This window comes from Nerophis lumbriciformis, linkage group LG34 (assembly GCF_033978685.3).
Source record: "Nerophis lumbriciformis linkage group LG34, RoL_Nlum_v2.1, whole genome shotgun sequence".
Classification (NCBI taxonomy): domain Eukaryota; kingdom Metazoa; phylum Chordata; class Actinopteri; order Syngnathiformes; family Syngnathidae; genus Nerophis; species Nerophis lumbriciformis.
Genome location: NC_084581.2, coordinates 26309426 through 26326456, shown reverse-complemented (window position 1 = coordinate 26326456; position 17031 = coordinate 26309426). Strand labels below are relative to the sequence as shown.

Sequence of the window (17031 nt, the reverse complement as noted above, 5' to 3'; positions counted from 1 at the left end):
CAATAAAATATGTTTAAAAAGAACCAGAATGAAGAAATAAAGAGCTCAAATAATATAAGAATGAATATAATTAATAAGTAATAGAAACTCTCAGAAGTCAAATAAGTGAAGGCACAAAGAGGATTGATGAATAATCATTGATAAAGTTATAAAAAGGACTTACCAGGCGTCACGCTGTGCATTTGCACGACCAGAAGAAAGAATAAAAACAAGTTCATGATGTCAGCACGAAACAAAAAGATGTTTGTCACTTTTAATCCCGCAGAGAAAGACAAAAGTGACGAACACTCGCTTGACTCGCAAACAGGACAAATGAAGCAGGAAATGTCGAGGCTCTTTTAATAATGCTCCACCTGAGCCAATGAGGAGTCAGCATTCCATTTCGCGTCACTGTTACTAGGGAAGACCAAACGCTATTGTGAAGAGAAAAGTGGCAGCAGTCTACTGGACTCACTAGAGAGCGCCCCTTGTGGCCACGTCAGGTAAATGCTTGTGTGGTTTTTCTGGGAAATCACGTGACTTGACAAACAAAAGGTGTGTCAAGTTTGCCGCCAAACTTGGAAAGAAAAGAAAGAAAGAGGAATGAAGGTGAGATTTAGAGTTGAAAGTAATGATATTGTAGTCCTCTCAAGAAAGCATCAATACAAATAATGATTGATAGACTTCTTTTTATTTCCTCCATTATGTCTCCCAAGCGTGAGGCGTCCCTGGTGGGGTAACGGGACACGCTTCGGCCTCGCATGGCTTGGATTCCCGGCCAGGGTTGCATCAGGAAGTTTGATCCTGAGTAAAAAGTCAGCAGAAAGCATTCATGCCATTGACTGGCTGTGGCCAAAGTGCTGAACGTGTGAGGCAGACGCTTCTGCTGGCACAATATCAAAGAAAGTGAAAGTGAAATTAAATACAGTGAAGCCAAACATTGACTGCATGCTTGTTTCTAAACGCAGCGACCGTCGCGAAAGATAAAGATGGTTTCTTATGACAAATAAATCATTTTTATTATGTTTTGACTTTTATTTTGTCGTAGCTGTCAAAAGTGAACACACTTATCCACAGAGGTGAGTAGTAACCAGTTACATTTACTTAGATAAGAAACACAACTTTTACTTTGCTATATAACATTGTTACATTTATTGATATCATAGTTATTTATCATCTATTTAATAAGGCCCTTGCTGGGAATTGTGGTCCCTCTGAAAGAGTATCTTTGTGGGCCCCTCTACCCCATTCATTGCCACCTTCAATCTTTGTCTTTTTTACTCTTCTTGACAGTGCCTGGCGTCATGCACACAATTTGTTCCATTTTCTTTCATGATGAACACGTAACAAGTCAGAGTATTATTACGTAAATGCTGTATTATTATTCAATGACACATTTTACAAGAGCACATGAAACACATCATGTTGTTCTACTTTTGAGGCTGTGTGTAGAAGTGGCTGGTTGCATCAGCTCTGCTCTTTTAATGTCTTTAATGTCCTTTGTGGTCTTTGACGTTTCCCTCTTACACACATGCTTATTTGTGCTATGGCTATGAGTTTTTTTTCCCTTGGCCTCAGTCTGGACCCCCTCTCCAGGGGCCCAGGTTTACACTGATTTTTTTTTTTCTCACCCCCCAGCTTTAACCTGTTTCTCACCTTTTTTTAAGAGGCGCCGGAAGTTGGCAGACCCATCAGTGATCCTGTTCTGTCTCTCTGTAATGTTTGATCCTGTTCTGTCTCCCTGTAATAATTGTCTGCTCTTGACTGGGATTGTGCTGAAAATCTGTATTTCCCCTCAGGGATTATTAAAGTCATTCTGATTGTGATTCTGTATGTGGTATGTCTGGGTGGGTGTCCTACTGTGTAGAATTTGAGACATGTAAACCTTTCAGAGATCACATTTTGTTCCCCTTCAAACATTCACATTTTTCACAATGAGATGTGTGCTGTTGCACAAGCATGGGATAAAGTGTGTAACTTTTTGTCTGTAAAATACATCATTGCAGAGTTTTTTTTATTAGCATGTATGTAATCTAGGAACAACATTTCATAATTAATATCCAAAACCCCAAGCCAGTGAAGTTGTCACATTGTGTAATTCCTAAAAAAAAAAGGAGAATACAATAATTTGCAAATCCTGTTTGACTTATATTCAATTGAATAGACTTTCAAATAGATTTTCAATGGTAGACAGGTCTGGACTACAGGCAGGCCAGTCTAGTACCTGCACTCTTTTATTATGAAGCCACACTGTTGTAACACGTGACTTGGCGTTGTCTTGCTGAAATAAGCAGGAGCGTCCATGATAACGTTGCTTGGATGGCAACATATGTTGCTCCAAAACCTGATTGTACATTCAGCATTAATGGTGCCTTCACAGATGTGTAAGTTACCCATGTCTTGGGCACTAATACACCCCCATACCATCACACATGCTGCCTTTTACACTTTGACCTTAGAACAATCCGGATGGTTCTTTTCCTCTTTGTTCCGGAGGACGCGACCACAGTTTCCAAAAACAATTTGAAGTGTGGACTCGTCAGACCACAGAACACTTTTCCACTTTGTATCAGTCCATCTTAGATGAGCTCGGGCCCAGCGAAGCCGGCGGCGTTTCTGGGTGTTGTTGATAAATGGCTTTCACTTTGCATTATAGAGTTTTAACTTGCACTTACAGATGTAGCAACCAACTGTAGTTACTGACAGTGGGTTTCTGAAGTGTTCCTGAGCCCATGTGGTGATATCCTTTACACACTGATGCCGCGTTTTGATGCAATACCACCTGAGGGAATCGAAGGTCACAGGGATTCAATGTTGGTTTTCGACCTTTCATGCAGTGATTTCCCCAGATTCTCTGAACCTTTTGATGATATTACAGACCTTAGATGGTGAAATCCCTAAATTCCTTGCAATAGCTGGTTGAAAAATGTTGTTCTTAAACAATTTGCTCACACATTTGTTCACAAAGTGGTGACCATCGCCCCGTCCTTGTTTGTGAACGACTGAGCTTCTAATGGAAGCTGCTTTTATACCCAATCATGGCACCCACCTGTTCCCAATTAGCCTGTTCACCTGTGGGATGTTCCAAATAAGTGTTTGATGAGCATTCCTCAACTTTCTCAGTCTTTTTTGCCACTTGTGCCAGCTTTTTTGAAACATGTTGCAGGCATCAAATTCCAAATGAGCTAATATTTGCAAAAAATTACGTTTTCCAGTTTGAACGTTTAGTATCTTGTCTTTGCAGTCTATTCAATTGAATATAAGTTGAAAAGGATTTGTTGTATTCTCTTTTTATTGACCATTTACACAACGAGACAACTTCACTGCTTTTGGGGTTTGTATATTGAAAAAAAGAACATTAAAAATAATAAAGTCCACAAAAATGTATCAATCCATTTTTTTTAAATTAGCCCCTTAAGTCGTTGAGCAGCTATAAAATGATGTTGCTGAAAAGAGGATAAGTGTCAAATGTGTGTGTGTGGAGCACAAGCACTGATCCTGCAGCCGTGTGTGGAAGTGTCAGTGTGCACACTTACTAAATAAAAGCTAAATAGTGCTGGCACCACAGCGATGAGTGTTGATAAATCATATTGGGCGTGATAAATCATTATATTGGCATTTTCTCCCAGTATCGTGGCTGTTTTAATGATCAGCATATATTCTGCATATTATTTTGCATATTCTGCTCACTTAAGAGACGCCATCCACTTTGCACAGGTTTAGTAGATCAGCTCTGCGTGTGCCATCAGGTTTGCACCTCTTTTAGTACACGCAAACCTTTAACAAATCAGGCCCTGTGAGTCCAACTCCATCCTGGAGAAGAGGATTGTACTTTGTCACACCTGTGCAACTTGGGTGTGCCACCTGAAGACTAAGCTCCTGCTGGTAGCTCTTAACCACAATAAGGTGACAATCTCAAATATGAAAGTGAAATCAATTCAATAAAGTATCCTTGATCCACATTTTTCAACCCATTTATCTTAACTTGATGGCCTAATTCTTCAACTGAATGTTCACCTTTAGTAGGACTTCACACACAATAGTCAATATTTACAAAAGTGACAAGTACAGTCCACTTATGAAGAAAACAAAAACATTCTTCTCAAACTAGTTCATCAACAAGTCAGCTGCATCATGCCTCAAAGTTTCCGCATTCTCCACTTATTCACACACAGAGAAACTTAACAGCACTGCCTACACTCTAGACATAGTCATCTTTTTTTTCAGCTTGTCTTTTACTCCACCAACTAACATGGAGTCATCAGTTCCCCTCTTCTTTGACATTATTTTCATTTCATTGTGTTGTCTGACCAGTAAACACTTGCAGCGTGAGGAAGTCCACATTGACACAAATAATGATAGCCTGCATCTTACTTTTCATCAACAGCAATAACAACTGACAGCTCTTTTCCACACACTGGGGAGGGGTGTGTGTGTGTGTGTGTGTGTGTGTGTGTGTGTGTGTGTGTGTGTGTCTGACACAGAGATGAGGCTGTGCATTTAGGATGAAATGCATAACTGATGCTACTACAATTGACACTGGCCAGTGAAGCGGCCGAGAGCCACACTGCAAAAAGTCAGTGTTCAAAAACAAGAAAAAAATATATACAAAAATGAGGGATATTTTATTTGACCTAAGCAAAATGATCTGCCAATAGAACAAGAAAATGTGGCTTGTCAAGACTTTCCAAAACAAGTCAAATTAGCTAACCTCAATGAACCCCAAAATAGCTTAAAATAAGTATATTCTCACTAATAACAAGTGCACTTTTCTTGGTAGAAAAAAAAAGAGACCTTTTCGCACAAATGTTAAAAAATATTCTTAAATGAAGTAAATGCTAGTGCCATTATCTTGACATAATGATATTACATTTCTTGAAACCAGCAAACTTATACTAAAAACTAGTTTATTGTTCTTAATGGAAAGAAAACAAGGCAAGCGCTTGTTACTCTCGGGGTCTACTAGCCGCTCAGGCAAATCATATTGTCTAAAAATGCATTTTTCCATCCATAACATGACATCATCGCGCCAAGTGCGTGCTCTTGCAGTCAATTAGTGCGCATATATACAGCCCGGCCCCCGGCCAAAATGTTTTTAATTGTCATTTTGAAGGATTTATCTGAATGTGCATGAACTATTTCTGTTCAAAATTGTCAGAAATGTTAAATGTTTAAATATTAACTGTCAGTTTACTGTACTGAGCCAACTGTACTACTATATGAGTACGTGTTTTCTCTTGTTTCATTGAAAATAAAACAGCAAAGTCCATTTGGCTGTCATCATTATGAGACACAATTGTGTCAAAGTCATGATTTTTTTATTTCATGCTTGAAATAAGAAATGATGACTTTAAAAAAGTAGTTTTATACTTGTGAGTGTTGATGACACAGCTTTGCAACACTTGATATTCTAGTTTCAAGCATGTTTTACTCAATATAGGTCATCAAATCTAAGCAACAAGCTGTAATATCTTACTGAGATCATTTAGGACCAAAACACTTAAAACAAGTAAAACACTCTAACATAAATTCTGCTTAGTGAGAAGAATGATCTTATCAGACAGAAAATAAGCAAATATCAGCCTTATTTGAGATATTTCATCTTACTTAGATTTCAGTTTTTGCAGTGCACCCTCTGGTGGCGCTATTGCTGAAAAGTGGCAGCAGTCAACTGACAAGAAGTCTTCTACAAGCGCCCCTTGTGGCCACGTCAGGTAAATGCCTGCGTGGCTTTTCTGGGAAATCACCTGACCTGACAAGCACAACAGGTCGTGACAAGTTTGCCGCCAAACTTCCTCATCGGCTGTTTTTCTACTGCTCACCAACTTATTCATTGAATCAAAGAAAAGAATAGACTTTATTGTCATTATATTTGCATATAACGAGATGAAGGACTCCAACTTAAGGTGCGGTAGTGGGAACAAATAGGGGATAGTGTTTCAGGGCTGTGAAGTCATCAGAAAGCACTTCTCACTAACTCTTACTACATTAACCCAATTTGGAAATCGCTCTGTAGTTATTTACCGTATTTTCCGCACTATAAGGCGCACCTAAAAACCACAATTTTTCTCAAAAGCTGACAGTGCGCCTTATAACCCGGTGCGCTTTATTACGATTCATTTTCATAAAGTTTCGGTCTCGCAACTTCGGTAAACAGCCGCCATCTTTTTTCCCGGTAGAACAGGAAGCGCTTCTTCTTCTACGCAAGCAACCGCCAAGGAAAGCACCCGCCCCCATAGAACAGGAAGCGCTTCACCCGCCCCCGGAAGAAGAAGAAAAAACGCGCGGATATCACCGTACGTTTCATTTCCTGTTTACATCTGTAAAGACCACAAAATGGCTCCTACTACGCGACAAGGATCCGGTTCATAAAAAGACGCAATCTCTCCATCCGCACACGGATTACTACCGTATTTCACAGCAACTGATATTCCTGTGGAACGGGAGCACGTACGGTGAATATTCGCACCACAGGGAATGAGAAGTCATCCTTCACTGTGGTTCTAGCTTGCCATGCTAACTTCCACCCATGGTGATATTCAAAAGGAAGACCTTGCCAAAAGAGACCTTTCCAGCCGGCGTCATCATAAAAGCTAACTCGAAGGGATGGATGGATGAAGAAAAGATGAGCGAGTGGTTAAGGGAAGTTTACGCGAAGAGGCCGGGTGGCTTTTTTCACACAGCTCCGAAGGCGAACACACCTTCACTAAGACGGGCAGATAGCGCCGGTCGACATACGCCAACATCTGCCAGTGGATCGTAAATGCCTGGGCAGATAGTTTCGGTCACAACTGTGGTCCGAGCTTTCCGGAAGGCAGGATTCACAGAACTGCTGCACAACAACAGCGACACTGAATCCGATGACTTCGACGAGGCGGAGCCGGCCATTTTTGGATCCCACGCTTGCGCAACTTTTCAATTCGGACACCGAAGACGAAGAATTCGAAGGATTTACGAATGAAGAATAACTTCAGAAGGTGAGCGCTATGTTTATTTTGTGTGTTGTGACATTAACGTTCGAGCAACATTATGTTGCTATTTATTGCTCTACACCATTTTGAATTTTACTATGTTTGTGATTGCACATTTGCGTACATTTTGGGACAGAGTTGTTAGAACGCTGGTTTTCAATATATTATTAAAGTTTGACTGAACTATCTGACTGTTTTTTTGACATTCACTTTAGCGCAGCGTTTTTTTGACATTCACTTTAGCGCAGCGTAGGCGCGGCTTATAGTCCGGGGCGGCTTATTGGTGGACAAAATTATGAAATATGTAATTCATAGAAGGTGCGGCTAATAATCCGGTGCGCCTTATAGTGCGGAAAATACGGTATATTAGTGGATTCACCTCCTTTTAACAGGGGAAGAAGAAAGGCCCATTTCCTCATTTTTGGAAGGCTTTTACTTGTAAGACTCAGGTTAAAAGGCATAAAAAAAGTAAAAGAAAAAGACAATTAGAATGATACATTATGCCCCATATAGAGCTCATACCAATGATCTGTTCATAATGACTCATTTTCTTATACTACATGATATAATCCAATACAGTCGCCTTCAAGTTATGTTCATGGCCACACAAAGGGCTCCACCTGCAAATATACAGAGTCTGTTTTCACTCAGAGATGGTCCTTACTTACTTACTTACTTAGTCCTCTTGCACTTCAGGGCGCGTAGAGCCGACCATAGCAACCAGGTCTCTCCATCTGGGTCTGTTGTGGGCAAGGTGTTGAGCTTGTGCCATAGTCACATTGCAGGCCTTAAGGTCCTGGGCTAATACATCCAGCCAGCGAGTCCTGGGGGCGCCTCTAGGGCGTCTCCAGCCAGCTCGCTGCGGGTTGAAGTCCAGGATTTTGCGCGTGGGGTGTTCCCCCGGCAGGCGGATGACATGGCCATACCAGCGCACTCGCCGCATTGCTGCGAGGCGAGAGGCTGGGAGCTGTTGGGTTAGCTCTCTTAGGGTCTTGTTGGTGACATGCTGGCTCCACGTGATGCCTTCTATCCTCCTGAGGGCTCTGGAATCAAAGCCATCTAGCCTGGCCGCGAGGATCTTATTCAGCGGCCATGTTTCCGAGCCGTACAGAAGGACAGAGATGACAGAGGAATTGTAGACCCTCAACTTGGTGTCCCGAGATATGTGCCGGTGTCGCCACAACGGTCTCCACAGGGACTGCATGGTCCACAATTCTGAAATTCAAACACAACATAGTCAATTCCACATTCAAGGCTCAAACGTTATCTATGGCGGGGGTGAAACTGTGGGACAATGTGAGCGGAGAAATTCATCTGTCTTCTAGCCTAAGAGTGTTCAACCTTGCGGTAAAAAATGTGTTGTCGGGAAAAACTATCAGAAACATGACTAGTTGTTTGGACTATCTCAACTGTGGGACACAGGTGCAAAATAAGTCACTGTGGAATAAGGGACATAACACACCAGACAAGGCTTCAGAAGACGAAAGATACCCAGGCAAGATGGAGCTAATCTCATGGTCACTCAATGCTATTATATCCATATTGGTGTATGTATACTGACTTGTCATTATCATATGTTATACTTCTTCAGAAATTGTCATGTATCCATCAACTCTGCTGTTGAAACTTGGACTATATAACCAACATATATAACCATCATATACAACCAACATATATAACCAACATATATAACCAACATATATAACCAACATATATAACCAACATATATAACCATCATATACAACCAACATATATAACCATCATATATAACCAACATTTATAACCAACATATATAACCAACATATATAACCAACATATATAACCAACATATATAACCATCATATACAACCAACATATATAACCAACATATATAACCAACATATAAGTTGATTGTAAATTAGGGGCGGGACATGGATAAACATTCCTGCTCTTTTCCTGTATCCTTTTTCGGTGGGTGCCGTTGCATGTGTGTCAAACTACAAAGAGTGATGAAGTGTTGCTATATATGTCTGTCTGCCGGAATAAATACATTCATTCATTCATTGAAAGCTACATGAGAGAGGCTCAGCAACAAAATGTGCAGCCAATCTGAAGAGAAAAGGTATCATTTGGTCAGGTCCTGCTGCTTTACTTGTGTCCAGGCTCTTTAGTGCACCGTGTACCTCAGAGACTGACACTGGAAATTGTCATTAGTAAACCTTACTCCAAATCATTGCAAAAAACAAATAATAACAATTAACCCTTACTCAAAATAATGAATGAGACGTTACTTTTTACAAAGAAAAGTTGTCTTTGTAAAGGTTTCATGAATGATTAAGAGTAAAGTTCAGGCCAAGTCTTTAATGAGGCCTCGCCAATTGTCACCTGATTAATGAAAGGTGTAATACTTATGATAGTACTGTACAATGTGTATTGTTTATTTGCACATTTCTGCTTGAGTAATAAAAGAAGTTATTAGAACATTGAGTGTTTTGCAATGGACAATGCAATGTATACAATGTATGAAAATGTATGTTGTCCTACAGCCGTGCTTTTCCATCTTTACACAAGCTCAACACGTTGAAGCTTCCAAGTAGCATGTTCTAAGACCTCACTAACGATCAAAGCAGCTCCATGCAAATGTTTTGGATGAGCTCAAAAGTGTAGCTGAGGTTCAGGGCAGGCATAAGTCCAAACAGCATAACAACAGCCAATGTGACATTGTCCAGATTGTCCAAAACCTTCATACCCTCAAGAACCATGCCCATGTCCTCTACTTCATGACTTCAACTTTGTCTAACAACCTAGATTCCAACTGTGGTGTTTTCAATGGCCCCCTCCAATCCAGAACTCTGTGTAAAAGCAAGGATCAGTAAAGCAAAGTTAGACAAAAGCAAGCTATACAGCAGGCTGCATCAAGAAGAAGATCAAGATGAAATAGTGACACACTGACACTATGAATGCAGGTATGGTGATAGTGACATGGACACACACCTCACTACAGTCAATTGTCAAATTGCAGGGATGTGAGCACCCTTTGATAAAAAACAAAGATATTTATCAGCAGAAAGTGCTGCCACACAAACCCTGAAAGAAAATGTAGAAAATGAAGACTACATTTCCTGCAATCGGGTGCATTTCTACACTATATTTGACCTTGAGATGTATTCTCATCTACCAAGCTCTTTGACACTTCCATGTCCCATGTAATGTACCACATCATTGTTGCTACATCATTTACTAACATTATTACCTTTGAAAAGGTCATGTCAAATTATGTAACATGCATGTAAGGAACTCAGAAAATGTTTCCTATTTTCCTCCTCGGCTCATCTACAAACTCCGTTTCCATATGAGTTGGGAAATTGTGTTAGATGTAAATATAAACGGGATACAATGATTAGCAAATCCTTTTCAAGCCATATTCAGTTGAATATGCTACAAAGACAACATATTTGATGTTCAAACTCATAAACATTATTTTTTATTTGCAAATAATAATTAACTTTAATTTTCATGGCTGCAACACGTACAAAGTAGTTAGGAAAGGGCATGTTCACCACTGTGTTACATGGCCTTTCCTTTTAACAACACTCCGTAAACATTTGGGAACTGAGGAGACACATTTTTTAAGCTTCTCAGGTGGAATTCTTTCCCATTCTTGCTTGATGTACAGCTTAAGTTGTTAAGTTGTGCTATTTTAGGCTTCATAATGCACCACACATTTTCAATGGGAGACAGGTCTGGACTACAGGCAGGCCAGTCTAGTACCCGCACTCTTTTATTATGAAGCCACGTTGATGTAACACATGGCTTGGCATTGTCTTAATGAAATAAGCAGGGGCGTCCATGGTAACGTTGCTTGGATGGCAACATATGTTGCTCCAAAACCTGTATGTACCTTTCAGCATTAATGGTGCCTTCACAGATGTGTAAGTTACCCATGCCTTGGGCACTAATACACCCCCATACCATCACACATGCTGGCTTTTCAACTTTGCGCCTATAACAATCCGGATGGTTCTTTTCCTCTTTGTTTCGGAGGACACGACGTCCACAGTTTCCAAAAACAATTTGAAATGTGGACTCGTCAGACCACAGAACACTTTTCCACTTTGTATCAGTCCATCTTAGATGAGCTCAGGCCCAGCGAAGCCGACGGTGTTTCTGGGTGTTGTTGATAAACGGTTTTCGCCTTGCATAGGAGAGTTTTAACTTGCACTTACAGATGTAGTGACCAACTGTAGTTACTGACAGTGGGTTTCTGAAGTGTTCCTGAGCCCATGTGGTGATATCCTTTACACACTGATGACGCTTGTTGATGCAGTACAGCCTGAGGGATCGAAGGTCACGGGCTTAGCTGCTTACGTGCAGTGATTTCTCCAGATTCTCTGAACCCTTTGATGATATTAGATGGTGAAATCCCTAAATTCCTTGCAATAGCTGCTTGAGAAAGGTTTTTCTTAAACTGTTCAACAATTTGCTCACGCATTTGTTGACAAAGTGGTGACCCTCGCCCCATCCTTGTTTGTGAATGACTGAACATTTCATGGAATCTACTTTTATACCCAATCATGGCACCCACCTGTTCCCAATTTGCCTGTTCACCTGTGGGATGTTCCAAATAAGTGTTTGATGAGCATTCCTCAACTTTATCAGTATTTATTGCCACCTTTCCCAACTTCTTTGTCACGTGTTGCTGGCATCAAATTCTAAAGTTAATGATTATTTGCAAAAAAAAAAAAGTTTCTCAGTTTGAACATCAAATATGTTGTCTTTGTAGCATATTCAACTGAATATGGCTTGAAAATGATTTGCAAATCATTGTATTCTGTTTATATTTACATCCAACACAATTTCCCAAATTATATGGAAACGGAGTTTGTACTTCTTGCCAAAATTCATATTTCAAAATGCGGAAATGTCCAGGTTTTTGTGGACATGTGACACAACTGAAGCACTGTGTGCTAGGGGTGTAACCATTGATGGATACATATTCCTAAATGTCAACTACATCCATTTGTGCTGGTAAAGTTTGCCTTCCAAGAGATAGGTATGGATCCTACATCCTTTTTAAAAGGGAATCCATCCATTGTATTGATACTAGAGAAAGGAAAACATTGGATCTAAGAACGTCAGACTCTATATGAGTAAATTGTTGTTTACTTGCTTGTTTGGATGCATCATTCATTTATATGGAGGTCAATTAGGGACAACAGTTTTGTACTTTTGTACTCTGAAACTAAAAGTTCAGATTTTGATGTTGAAAAATACCTCAGTGTATTCAAAATAAAAAATATTTTTCAGGTTGTATATAATTTTCACACAAAAATATGTTTTTATTAATTCTTTCTTTTCATTTATATATATTATAATGTTAGAGCTTTCTACTTTTTCAGAATACATTTTTATTTTTTATAGTTTCCTTTAATTTTTCCAAGTTTCGTATCTTTTTCAGATTCAAATCTGTTTTGTTTTTTCCCAGGTTCCAACTTTGGCCATTTTTTTTTTACATAATATTGCATATAGAGAACATTCAAACACTCCATTTGAATATAAAATATTGACATTCAATGATTTGGTGCTTTTTCAAACAGTCAAAATGATGTGCAAAGAAAACTAAGCAAAAAGGTACAACAATTCTTCACAAAAATGAAGATAAATATAACCTCAGAGAAAAATGTCATCTAAAAAAAATGGCGATTCTGATATTGACAAGACTTTATTCAGCCCTTCAAAAACAGAGAGAAAACGTATTTTTCCATACAAAAATAAAGTTATAGACATTGTAAAACCATTCTCTGTGAGACATTAATGACTTCGTATATTAATCAATGAATTAATCTCTGCCTTCTTTTTATTCTGTCCTAACTTTTATTCACACGTTCATGCACATATAAACACATTTTATTCTTACTTGTTCAGTGTATTGGTATTTATATTATTACAATTCGGCTAAATTCTTTAAATTAGAAAAAAAAATATATATATTGATTTCACAGTTACAGCATGGGGATATGTGACCACCTTAAGGAGGATTTACAGTAAAAACATACATATACAATTATTTCCAATATTTTAGAGTCATTCTTACCAATACACTATTTGTTTGTGTACATTGAAATGATTCTGATCCTCATCTAATGACAGCTACAAGCAATTGCTGAAAAGACAAAAAGTGTTAAAAAAAGAGCCATAAATCCAAAGTCCAGAAGGCAGTTGCAGAAAGAAACACAACAGGAAGTAAAAGAGGGCCTACAGTGACCCCTGCTGGAATTATTAAGATAGTGGCAACAAATCCTGGAAAGAAACTAACACCATAACCATAGCTAACGTTGCTAGCTAGAAAACATGGACATAAAACCAAATGAAAGTACATTTATACGAGGTGACGCTTGAGTGCGACGGCGTGCAGGACGATGAGGACAGTGGTAGATGCGATGTTCAGCTTTTCCGCAATATAGACAAAGCAGAAGACGAAGGCGACGATCTCTCTCTGCTTGAGAGAGACGATTCCCTCCAAGCTGCATGGGTTCCTCCTCCCGTGATATCGGCAAGGCATCGACAACGGGTATCGGTGCGGACGTTGTTTGACGAGCTCCATGGCCACGCCCACTATACGTCGAGGTGCGAAGTCCTTGCCGTCGGAATCTCTCTCTCTCCCAGTCAATGAGGCCATTCTCAATCTCCACCGCCAATGCGACGAGCTACTGCAATTTAATGTTGGCCCCCGGGTCTTGGCTTTGACAGCCGTGCTCTACATCAGTGGTCCCCAACCACCGGGCCGTGGATCGATTGGTACCGGGCCGCACATTAAATTTAAAAAATAAAATAAAACAAATATATATGTAACGGCTATAAGAAATACTTTGATTATTTGAGTGAAATTCCTGCTAAAAGATGTATATTGTTTGTTATGCAATGAGAGGTCCAATTGCGCCACCTGCTGGTACCTGAAAGTCTGTAAATATGACCGCAAACCGGAAGCTATTAGTAGACTTCCTGTACTCTGCTGATGGTAAGCCACGTTCTGATATTGCTCTGCAAAATATTATATATTACACTAAAGCTAACGTGAGATTTATTGTAAGATACACAGTTATTTAATAGCAGTTGAAATGCTACATTGTGGAATTTTCGTTTTGAATTGGTTGTTGCTCACGTCCATACGTGCCAACCTTGAGACCTCCAATTTCGGGAGGTGGGGGCGTGGTTGGGGGCGTGGTTAAGAGGGGAGGAGTATATTGACAGAATTCACCAAGTCAAGTATTTCATATATATATATATATATATATATATATATATATCTACATTCTGAAAATATGCAAACAAAACTGTGTTTAGATAATTGATACTTCAAACTTGCATAAATAAATCTTAAGGAATATAACATAACTTGGCTTCTGAGAGTTTCAAAATGTAATGAATAAAATGCTAAAGTTGTTGATAAACAAGCAATTATTTTAATAATTAAATATGGTCATTTTAAATGAATTATTATGATGACTTAAAATCAATTATTTCAAATATGTTTATTTTAATGTATAATTCTATGGCTGGATGTAATAAGGAGTCACAAAAAAATACAAATAAAAATACAATTAATTTTGATGTTTTTAGCAAAATATAGTAAAAATGTATTTAGTTTTTGTTTTTTTTAATTAATAAATATATTTACTTTTAGGTAAAATAAACATAATAATACAATTTATCTCTAGTCTGGATGATTTAGTTCTTGTCACCCTGTTGTCCTCCCGTCATGAAAAAAGGCTGTCCTCACTCAGGTCCGCATGGAGCTGGAGGGGGCGTGGCTTCCAGCTCGGCTGAAAATCGGGAGATTTTCGGGAGAATATTTGTCCCGGGAGGTTTTCGGGAGAGGCGCTGAATTTCGGGAGTCTCCCGGAAAATTCGGGAGGGTTGGCAAGTATGCTCACGTCAGATGTATTACTATTTTGCACTGAAGTCGATATTATTTCCCCCCTGTAGACATGGAAATCAGCAGAGGTGTTAACCACATATTGTGTGTATGTGCGTTCTGATCACTCATTGCAGCTACCAGTAAAGAACCACATCACCCAATCCAGCCTCTGTGTGGGTTCTTGGCGGGAAAGGTACACAGCAGTTACATATATATGCTTTTATTATTAAATTAACATTAAAAAACACAAGATACACTTACAATTAGTGCACCAATACAAAAAACCTCACTTCCCCATTTACACTCATTCACACAAAAGGGTTGTTTCTTTCTGTTATTAATATTGTGGTTCCTATATTATATATCAATATAGATCAATACAGTCTGCAAGGGATACAGTCCGTAAGCACACATGATTGTATTTTTTTATGACAAAAAAAAAAAAAAGAAGGATAATAAATGATACAGAGGGAGGTCTCTAACAGCCTACAATGAAGAGAGCTTGGCCATGGCAGAATTCAAGCTGCAGGGCAAGGAGTTTGAAGTGCCTTAATGGACTCATATGGTGAATATCTTGGAGAAAGCACACTGTCAGAAAGTGTTTTTGTCTTATCTTATTCTGACGCAGTTTTGAGATGTTAGATTTCCTGTGCTCTTAATTTGGCGATCTAGTCTGAGACGTCATTTCCTGGTTGTAGCGTTTCTGCGTAATATGGGCTCTTGTGTAAACAGCATTGTGTGCGTTCCTGACTAAAATGTAAGTATACGTCGAATATAGCACGGTTATTAATGCCAAAATGCCTATAATGTGTTAGATGTAGCCTTAAACGAGTGTTTGTTCGCAACAATGTTTCTGCTTGACGACGTAATTCGCCAGCTCAACTTTCAACCTGTTAATACTTCTTGTTACACAGTAGTTACCCTATCCTACCACTAGAGGGCGACACAGACCACGTTTAAATCACTGTCTAAATCAACAGTGCTTATTCTCCATTCATCTCTTATGGACTGCTTTAATAGTCCATGTACATTTGTTTTATAACACATTGTAGAGTATATTATATTATATATAATTGTATACATATCCTGTTGTATTATTGCATATTATATTGCCTAAATGTATCCTCATCATTATTTGTATGTGTTCCCTTTAGACCACACACACACCTATACTACAATTGTTCAACTTCATCATTAAAGAGTGCCTGAAAGCCTCTCTGTGCCCTACTCTCTGACCGGAGTCCTTGTCCTAAGAAGATATCAGACCAGCATTCCGCATCCAGAGTAACCTACTCTATCACACACACCATCACTTGAAGTAAATAGTAGTATTTCAGTTTGAGCACATCATTAAATAGTTAGTTTGACATTTGCATGTAGACTGGAGTAGTTCAGGCAATAAGATGGGATGTTGCTATGTGACAGGAAGGAGGAATATAAAACTGCTTCGGCTTCTCCAAGTTAGGAGTGCCACTTGTTGGACTTGACCTCCTCCGGGAACTGCAGTTCTGTATGACCACGCTCGCTTGTAATAAAGCAACTTTTTGTTCAGTCAAGCGTCTCTGACCTCATTTTTGATCCAACTGCACTGCCGTGTCGCCCTTCTGTCCGGACCAGGATGACAAGACCAGAAATACACGTCAAGATCAAATTGTTTAGTGCAGTGGTTCTTAACCTTGTTGGAGGTAGCGAACCCCACCACTTTCATACGCGCATTCACCCAACCCTTCTTTAGTGAAAAATTAAATGTTTTTTGTTTTTCAAATCCAAGACAAAGTTATATGTTTTTGGTAACACTTTAGTATGGGGAACATATTCTAAGTAACAAAGATTTAATTTAGAGTTGTTTGGACACTAGAGGAACATATTCTAAGTAATAAAAACTTAATTTAGAGTTATTTGGTTAGGGTTAGGGTTAGGGTGAGTGAGGTGGGGGGGTTTGGTGGTAGCGGGGGTGTATATTGTAGCGTCCCGGAGGAGTTAGTGCTGCAAGGGGTTCCGGGTATTTGTTCTGTTGTGTTTATGTTGTGTTACGGTGCGGATGTTCTCCCGAAAGTTTGTCATTCTTGTTTGGTGTGGGTTCACAGTGTGGCACATATTTGTAACAGTGTTAAAGTTGTTTATACGGCCACCCTCAGTGTGACCTGCATGGCTGTTGACAAAGTATGTATTGCATTCACTTAA

The 17031-nt window shown here is 39.3% G+C and overlaps 1 protein-coding gene across 1 annotated transcript in view; it reads right to left on the bottom strand.

Annotated features, from left to right (window-relative positions):
- The window catches only part of LOC133576432 (major histocompatibility complex class I-related gene protein-like), an 8921-nt gene extending 8686 nt beyond the window's left edge, over positions 1 to 235 (bottom strand). The window contains exon 1 of the mRNA XM_061929640.2: positions 164 to 235. Coding sequence (XP_061785624.1) covers positions 164 to 218 — 55 coding nt within the window. The 5' untranslated portion in view covers positions 219 to 235. The remainder of the gene's footprint in view (positions 1 to 163) is intronic.
- Between the last annotated feature and the right edge of the window lie 16796 nt (positions 236 to 17031).